The sequence below is a fragment of the Durio zibethinus genome, chromosome 5, assembly GCF_047325235.1.
Source record: "Durio zibethinus cultivar Kanyao isolate XHJ-2024 chromosome 5, ASM4732523v1, whole genome shotgun sequence".
Classification (NCBI taxonomy): domain Eukaryota; kingdom Viridiplantae; phylum Streptophyta; class Magnoliopsida; order Malvales; family Malvaceae; genus Durio; species Durio zibethinus.
In genome coordinates this window covers 1172562-1182104 of record NC_143166.1, presented here as the reverse complement: position 1 = coordinate 1182104, position 9543 = coordinate 1172562, and the positions used below count along the sequence as shown (strand labels likewise).

The window sequence follows — 9543 nt, the reverse complement described above, 5'->3', positions numbered from 1 at the left end:
TCATTAAATACTCAAAAAATTAAAAATATAAATAAATTTAAAACACCTATTAAATATGGATACGATGATAAATATAATTAAAAAATAAAAATAAAAATATTTTATCCATTTTATACTTTATCAATTGATATTTTTACTAATTTTTATGAGAATATCTAAACTTAATATTGTACTATATTGGAAGGAGGATTAATTTTGAATTTGACACTTTTTTTTAAGTGTAATTAACCACATATTAATCAAAAGTACATATACATTTAATTTTGTAGGCAAAATGATATATTTTATTTCTTTGTTTATGGTTATCGATTTTGTTAGTCTCAATATTAATTATGTTCTACTTGTAAGATGTAATTAAATTATGTTTTAGTGGAAATCATTTAATTGTCCCATCATTATTGCCAATGCCATGAGATTCACAATATCACCTCTTTACTTTAATTAATTGAAACTTAGTGCAACCCGAATTCAATTTTTGTTCATTGTATTTTTAGAATAAAATCATTGATGTATTAGATTATGTTAAAATAATATATAAAATTTAAAAATTAAAAATTAAAAAATTAAATTATTAAAATTTAATTCAAATCAAGTTGATTTAAATAAAAAATCGATTCAAATTTAAATTAAATCTTAAAAATTTATAATATTATATATTATTAAAAATATTAAATAAAATTTGATTTGATTCGTTATCACTGCTAATCAATGTCGCAACACCCCTTGATTTCTAACTTGGAAATCGAGATGCATGCAAGATGGGATTGGATCGATCTCAAGAATTTGTAAGCTCTTTTAACATGCAAATACATGGCTTAATTTTTTAAAAACATGGGACTACGTGCTTGTGTCACGTGATCATTATTTTACTCAAAATCAATATATCAAGGATTTGTGTTAATATTTTTTAAATTTCAGTTATCTTTTTTTTTCATGTTCGATATAAGATTGAAGTATTTTACTTACTTTTTTTGAAGCGTTTGACGTGATATTTTTTCTCATTCAATTTCGAAATTAGCTTATTAGAGTGTGTAGTGTCAATATTTTTTAAACCCCAGTTATCCCATCTCTTTTCACGTTAGATAGCGGATTGGAAGCCTTGTTTACTCTTATTGGAGCGCTTGAAGTGATATTTTTTTCATCCAATCTCGTAATGTTTTTGTCACGAAAGTTGGTCACCTTGCTTACTTCTCATCAAAATACTTGACGTGGATCGAAAATTCAAGATCTGCTCTATACTAATTTGTCACATGACTATTACCTTATTCCTTCAAAATTGACTTAGTGTGCAGTGTTAATATTTTTTAAATTTCAATGATTTTTTTTTATTATTCGATGTGAGATTAAAATACTCTACTTACTCTTTATGAAATGCTTGTCATGACATTTGAAAAACGTATATCCATTGATAACATATTATATTTATATAACGAAAAATATTAATAATTTATATATTTATATTTTATTTTATATAAAAATTATATATTATAATTTATATTAATATAAAATTATAAAAATATTTTTATTAATTTAATATATAATTTTTTAAAAATTTAAATAATTTTATTTTTATTTTTATACTCTTTTTATGTATTTTTATAACTATTATATCATACTTTAAATTATCATTATTAAAGTTGACGTGGGATAAAGCAGTACCGATTAAGGGAGGGTTGGTAGCCCTGTCGGTGCAAGCTGGCACCGACAATTTGATGAGACATGGAGAAGGCCAATGCGCCACGCACATTTAAATTGTTTGGACTTTATCATACGACCAATTTTCAGATTAAAAAAATTAGCCATTGCTTTACGGTTGAGAACACAATCCGTACAGATCACCGTTAATTAAACTGAAGCTCTGGTAAAGCGAAATTAATATTTTCCAAAGGGTGTAAATTAGGTGATTTTTTAAAAATAAGTTTTTAGTTAAAAAGTGATTATTAAAAATGATTGTAAAAAAAAAAAAAGAAAATTGAATGCTAAGATCAAATTATGATATTAAAAGGATATGAAATTTTAAATAAATTATTAAAATTTTATTTAAATAAGTATTTAATAGAAAAATCATGATACGATTTGATGAATATTTATATAAAAAAAATAATTAAAAATTGAGTATATATATTAGTTTTAATTAATATTTTTTATATGTATCAATCTTGTAGACACCTTATTTAATTCGAGCCTAAAGTTGTTGGGCTTTGTCTAATAAGTTTTAGGTTTAAGACTATTGGGTCTGATTCAAGATCCAATTAACATGCCCAATTAGCTTTTATTTTTATTTTTATTATTTATCTATTTATTAATATATATTTTTATTTTTATTTTTTATCTATTAATATTTTTATTATTTTATCTGCATTTATTTTTTTATTATTATTATTTAACTATTTCTTTATTTATCTAATTATTTTTTGTTATCTATTAATATATTTATCTTTTTTATTTTGATTAATTTTCAGTAAAGATTAGGATTATGATAAAAAAAATTGGGATGAATTTGATCGTAATTTGGGAATTGACAGAGTTGGGATTGGATTCAATATTTAAATTCAAATCTCAAAAGGAGTTGGGATTGATAAGAAACTCTTTTGATTAATCCCTATAAATAGGTCCATAAATCACACATAAGACACACATGAATCAAAAAGAAAAAAAGAAAACAAAGAGGTGAAACAGAAGTAAAAAGTGTTTAGAGGCAGTATAAGATTTTTAGATTTTTTTTTCGAATTTTTGGAGTTTTTTTTCTGAAAAATTTTTAGAAAATTTTCAGAATCCGATGAAATTTTGAGATGAATTTTGAATTTTTCGACGAGTTTTTCGATCAGATTTAAAGTTTTCGGTGACTTTTTTCAGCTTTCGGTAGAAATTCAATCGAAATCTGAAATTGTTTAGAAAGAAGGAGGAGAAAAGAAGGGAAGAGAGAGAAGATGAGAAGGGAATTTTAAAAAAAATTCATTCTTCAGCCTTATATACCCTCTCCAAAATGACATCATTTTTGCGTTAGTAAGCTTATAGGATCCGCGCGTTTTGTCAAGATCCGACCCGACTCGTAACGCATCCGAACCAGAAACCCATTTCTCCGCCTGGGTTCCAACCGAGCCGAGCCAAGCCGAGATCCCGAGCCGCGCATCTGAGCTGTGATTTTTGGTCTTGAGCCGAGCTGTTTTCGAATTTTTGGTATTTTTTTATTTATTTTATTTTATTTATTTGTTTTACTTTTTTTTATTTTATCAAAATAAGATAAAATAATTAAAATAAAAATTTGAGAATAAATATTAATTAACTAATGATGAAATTTATAAAAATTTCAAATTAAAATTTTTATAAATTTCATAGATGAGAAATGTTATCTAAATTTGTCCCAAATGATGAAATGATTTAGATGAAATTTTAATACAAGTAATTGTGTTTTTTTCCACATAAAAATTTGGATTGAAAATATTTGATAATTATCTAAAGATGAGATTTTTAAAAATTTCAAATGGTAAATTTTTAAGAAATCTCTAGGTGATAAATTTTCTCTAAATTTGACCCAAATGGTGGAATAATTTAGATAAAATTTCAATAAAAATGATTGTCATATTATTTTCTTTCTAAGGAAAAAAGAGAAAAAGAAAATTTCTAAAAGACTAAAATGGTGAAAATTTTAGAAATTCAAAAGAAAAAAATATTTCTAATTTGGCCCAAACGGTGGAATAATTAGATTTATTTTCAATAAAAAAAATGAAAAATTTTTTTTTTCCGACGACGGAGCCTCTTCAAGAAATCAAATGGAACTCTTGAATACTCTTGAGGTGAGGAAGCATTTTTTAAGAGTTCTAGTAAATTGATGGAAAATCTTAAAAATTATTTTCAATATTTAACATAAAATTTGAAACCATTAGACTCCAAACCTTAGGATAAATTTGAAATAATATGGTATCATCCTTGGGATAGGCATGTGGGGGTGCTATAACCTTCCTCACATATAACCGAATTTTTGAACCCTGTTTTGGTTAATAGACCCGAACTTATTCTTTTAGGAACTCTTAGTTAAGCTTAAAAGTTTCTTGAAAGGATAGATTCCCTAGGTGACTAATCATACCTAATAAAAGATTGATGACAACTCCATTCATTTGTTAAATCTAGCTATAGATTTTCGAATATATATGTTATAACAAATCTATTTATTAATTTATCAATTTCGATTATCGGTGAAATTAATTTATTATATAAAATACAAAGGAGAAAACAAGGTGAAGGACAAAGGGAAACTAGCCTATCCATACCCGAGTCCTTTACTTTTTAACAATGAAAGTCATAGTTAAAGGATGAAACAATTGCTGGATAAATTAATCAAGAAAATGGAGTTTTTCAACTAAAACTTGGGAAACTGGATGCTTGAACCACATTTAAACCTTTGTAGCACCGGGCATTCAATGAAATCCGTCCCCGAAGTTTCCACACACAAGTAAACCTGATAAAGCTGGCTGTTATGAGATGAATCAACATTGCACTCTATGCCTGGAGTGAAACCAACAGCTTCTTTTATAGCATCTTTAATATCCTGCAATTCATAGAATTCATCGTCTGGTTTGATCCCTGCAACACAAATTTTATACCCAAGGAGACACAATTATTTCCAAATCTCTAGTCTAAGCTGATATTAATTAAGCCTGTTAAAGAAAAAATGAACTTGGGGGGTACCTGCATTTGTCAGAGCTTGGAGCAGGTTAGCATTTTCTTTCAATTTGAGAGCTGCTTCAAAGTACTCACGTTGGTCAAGTTCAGATTCTGAGCATGTCCCATGTTTTACCCATTCATGTGTCCAGAACTTAGTTCCATCGTTGCTAGGACAGGAAAGAGTCGGCCATTCCTTTTCCAGACGGCCAATCAGGTCTGAAATCTTTTATACAGGATGGGGAGACATTGTTAATCCCAGATTCAATAATTGGTAGTTAGACAGCAAACAGTGTTCTTTTAAGCTACGAAAGACATTTTACCAATTCGAAGCATGACAGATTGGATGGTCCCAACAACTTGGAAGGTGACAAACTGTGTATCTATTGCTGTTGCTTTGCGTGTAAATTATGGATTACAGAGGAAATAAAAGCTTTTCTTATTAGCTAGCCGAATAAATTATGTGTAGTTTCAATTGTATACTTGCCAAATAGTATTTTCCAATCTTGAAACATTACTCTAATCTGATCTCATCATCATCTCAGGATCTGAAGATTTACTTATTATATTTTCAATTCGTTGTAAGGATAAGTAAAATTTGGTTAAAATTTTAAAAAATCGAAAAAAAAAGAGAATTTTTAAAGGAAATTGAGTTGTATAATTTGAGTTATATAAATATTTTGATTATTATTTCGATTTGAATGGTTAAAACATTCAATTTTTGGTTTTAAAATACTTAAATAGAATGAACCAAAATATTCGACTTGACACAAAATAAATAATTATATATATATATATATATATGATATAAGTATACTCAATAATATAAGTATATTTAATGTAGAAAATAAAAATAAAACCGACTAACCCAAAAAAATAATCAAATTGATCACCTTTATTCGGTTCAATTCTTTGATTTTCTTTATATATACCGATCAATTCGATTTTTATAATAAATTATATTGATTAAATCAATTATTCGATTTTTAAAACTAAATTAACCGAACTGATCATTTGCTCAGCTCTAATTCAATGGCTTAGGAGATACATTGTTCTTTGCTTTTTTCTCAATTTCTGCAATTGATTTCTAAAACCACTTTTAAGGTGATGTTTGATATAGAATAATCATTCAAGAAATTATGATGAATTATACATGATGATTATATCATTATATAGCACTGAATAATTTTGTGATGGTGATTTTGAATTATTCAATTAGATTATTACTTTGAAAGATGATTTAATTTTCATTAAAAAAATTTTTATTCTCTAAAATAAAGTGATAAATTAAATTAATAATAATCAATATTATTTATTTTATATGTAAATTAAAAATTGATAAGGCAAAAAAAGGGTAACGTTTTGCATTCGCATACAGCTCCATCTTGTTTATGGGGTTGTCTTGTCAATTTATTATATTTCCTGTATTTAATTTTCAAGTACCCACATATAAGTACTCGACCAAACTTTAAAACCACTGGCTTATCTCTAAACGATCGAAATTAACCTGTATGACCACTTTCTTCAACCTAATAAACCATTTTAATCATATCTTCTCGGATCAAGTTATAGTAACGCATGCAAGAAAATATAGCACCTCAGATTTGTCGAAACGACTGTCGGGATCACAATCGGAAGGGTAGCCACCGTCCTTGTAATTAGGCCAAAGTCCATGGATGCCAAAATCTGCTGTAGGCTTTCCGGTCTTTGGGTAGCAGCAACTATGTTTTGTATCGCAATATGCTCCAGGCCACTGTATGATCAAATAATGACCCAAAATCCAAAATATGATCAACGGAATGATATCTGATCATATATGCTAAACAAAATTAACCTCACTTACCTGCTGAACAAAGTAGAAGAAATCAAAATCCTGTGAAAGACAAAGATCTGATAGGTATTGTAGCATCAAAAGCTTGATGACAATGATTGAAAATGAGTTGAGCTTCATGATTTCGGATGTTCTTGATGATTTTTATCTCTCACAAAGTGATAACAACTTTGATAAAATTAGCTTTGGGGTTAAGAAATATGAAGATATGAAGTGCTTCATTATGGTAGATGAATTTATAGGCAAAAGGGTAGGTTTAGGACAGAATATCCTAGACGGCATATGCTTCTCATTGTAATTAGTTTAATGGATTGTTTTGCGTGTTTTAACGTCATCTTCATTATTGTTTTTTGCATGATCTTGTCTCTTCTCAAAGTCTTTGTTCTATTATTTTTTCCCACGTTAAGTTGATTTGTTTTCCTCATCTAGTCAGGAACCCACATGAGAGACAGGCCCTTTCTTAATAAATAGGGCATATAAATATAGCATCAATATCCACATGACAGACCCGTATGCTATTATTTATTTGGGGCTTAATTTATTGGCTTTATAATTGATAATAATTAAGATTGGCAGCTCCTCTTGCGTGCAAGTCAGCAGTTTGATAACACATAACCTATCAAGGCCAAGAAGCCACATCCATTTGATTTGTTTTTCAAATGTTTGATGCAGGGAACTTATTTATTTATTTTGAATGAAAAATTAAAAAGATAAAATAAATTGGTTTTATTATGTTAATTCTGTTATTTTATTTTTCAATTGTTGCTCTCTTGATATTAGATAAGTTAACACTAAAAAATCCTCTTAATTTTATTGGTTAGGTTTAATTTTTAATCATTTATTAATAATTACATAATTTGTTAGTAGTAAAATACTAAACTCTCAATTATATCGATCAAAATTCAACACATGATAATATCGAAAAACAATTCAAACTAACTAATGACCAAAGTAATGATGATTAATTTATTAATCATATGTTATATTGTTTAAGTGAAGGCTTTTCTTTGGAATATCATTCCCTTAAATGTACTTCACGATGGTATAGTTTATATAATAATCATCCATTCACTAATTGGTTTAAAGTATATAAAAAAACAAAAAAACAATAGAAAATTAGGTCAGTTTCCGTTTCCTTTCCAATTTCCTTTACCTTGTGGCACATGTTTTCTCTCTTTAATTTTGCTTGTGGAAGTTCATGAAGCAATGGAACATTTGGCTTAAAGAAAAAAAATATAATTTCCAATAATTAATTAATTAAATAAGAGCAAGGAAGCAACCTCCATAACATGCCACCTCTAGAACTATTATCATGATCTAAAAAGTTGATCTCTTGCTTGCATTTTGGTCATTGATATAAAGGACAATCATGTTTTCACTCTTTTTTTTTATTTTTTTATTTCTCATATCAAACTCGATCCATATTCCTCTTGATTGCATGATAATTAGCATTACAAATAACAAATTCTGGCCCTTTCCATTTTTTTTCTATCAATATTTTGTTTACTTAATGATCAGTTGGATTTTGGAATTGAAGAAGAGAGAAGATTTATAATGCTGATGGTCATGGCCCCTGATCCCTCATTCTTTCATAAGCGTTTGTTTTTGATGAATTCGAGTTTTGACGTGAAAATAAGGTGTGATATAGAAGAAAAAAATATGCAGAATTATATTAGAAATTGCATTAAATTAAAGAAAAAAAATTTTGATAAAAATGAGATTTAATCCAAGTGATTCATATACTTTTTTTAAAATATGGGTTCTCGCAAGATTGAAATTCGATCTTGTAAAACTGGCTGACAAAGAGCTTTAATTTGTACAACTTTTGTGATTCAGACATTTAGTTTATGGCAACTTTAATATTAAGGGTTGACAAGGAGAAACAGTACAGAAGGGCTGGATAAATATGTGGGGAATCAAACTGAGACCACATTACGAGCACAAGCAGATAAGATTAATCTGAGTGCTCAATGTAATCAAAGGTCCTAAAGTTTGAGTATATATCATCAAAATCTAAAAGGTAGGAAATTCAATCTCTGACCCACATTTCCCTTTGGGAAACACAGGGCATTCTATGAGGTTTGACCCCGAACTGTCCACGCACAAATACACCTGGTAAAGCTGGCTGTTGCCTGATGAGTCTTTGTTGCACTCTATCCATGGCGTGTACCCAGTTCCTTCTTTTATAGCATCTTTGATGTTCGCCAGGCTATAAGATCTTCCATCTGGATTGATTCCTGCTACATCCACATTTGTGTACTTGGCAATGTAATTGAGAGGTGTTGAACGTTTGGATTACCTGTACTTTTAAGACTTTGAAGGAGTTTGGTTTGTTGCCTTAAGCTGAGAGATGTTTCCAAGTAGCTGTGTTGATCAAGGACAGACTCGGAGCAGGTATCGTGTTTCTCGCATTCATATGACCAAAAGCTTTCTCCATTGCTGTTAGGACAAGCCAGTGATGGCCAATTACTCATGTTACTGATGAAGTCTGAAATCTGCAATGTCAAACAGTTTTGAATATGTAAAAAGTGCTAAATTTTTAGTTACACTGTTTAGATTCAAATTCTTATAACCTCAAATGCTTTAAAAAAAGTGCATAGAACAAATGAGATGACTTTAGGTATAGAACAACCAACATCATACAATTCTCAATCTTGGAAGAATTATAAGATCAAGATTGCAAGGATGTTCAAGTACCTAAGATTCATTAAAAGGACTGTTAGAATCACAATCTTGAGGGCATGATCCATCCTTGTAATTAGGCCGAAGTCCATGAATGCTAAAATCAGCTGCAGGCTGCCCTGTCGTAGGGTAGCAACAACTATTCTTGTCTGAGTCACAGCATGATCCTGGCCACTGTATGCAAACAGTAACTCAAATGAGAAGTAAACAAAGAAAATCAAAGGCATCCAGACAAAAAAATAACCCCTTATTAACAATCAAACCACTTGTTAAACAAAGTAGAAAAAATAAAAATCCTGTGAAACACAAAGAACTGCCAGATACTGTAAAACCAAAAGATTGATCAAGACTAAACACTTGGACTTCAT

At 28.8% G+C, this 9543-nt stretch overlaps 1 protein-coding gene and 1 pseudogene across 1 annotated transcript; both read right to left on the bottom strand.

The window, feature by feature from the left end:
- Nucleotides 1-4173: 4173 nt before the first annotated feature.
- RNS3 (ribonuclease 3) lies at nucleotides 4174-6716 on the bottom strand. The gene is made up of 4 exons (XM_022870653.2): nucleotides 6506-6716; nucleotides 6260-6415; nucleotides 4690-4888; nucleotides 4174-4584 (listed from the first exon to the last, which is right to left on the bottom strand). Exons 1-4 carry the CDS (start codon nucleotides 6611-6613, stop codon nucleotides 4361-4363), a joined length of 687 nt encoding a protein of 228 aa, XP_022726388.2. The 5' UTR covers nucleotides 6614-6716; the 3' UTR covers nucleotides 4174-4360.
- A 1775-nt stretch (nucleotides 6717-8491) lies between these two features.
- Nucleotides 8492-9543, bottom strand: LOC111282807 (ribonuclease 1-like; annotated as a pseudogene).

Excerpts from the sequence above, each read along its gene's own strand:
- RNS3 (XM_022870653.2), bottom strand. The coding sequence starts at position 6,613 with ATGAAGCTCAACTCATTTTCAATCATTGTCATCAAGCTTTTGATGCTA. Across the intron at positions 4,889-6,259 it reads GTCGTTTCGACAAATCTGAG|ATTTCAGACCTGATTGGCCG; the intron begins GTGCTATATTTT and ends CCTGTATAAAAG. Across the intron at positions 4,585-4,689 it reads CCAAGCTCTGACAAATGCAG|GGATCAAACCAGACGATGAA; the intron begins GTACCCCCCAAG and ends TTTGTGTTGCAG.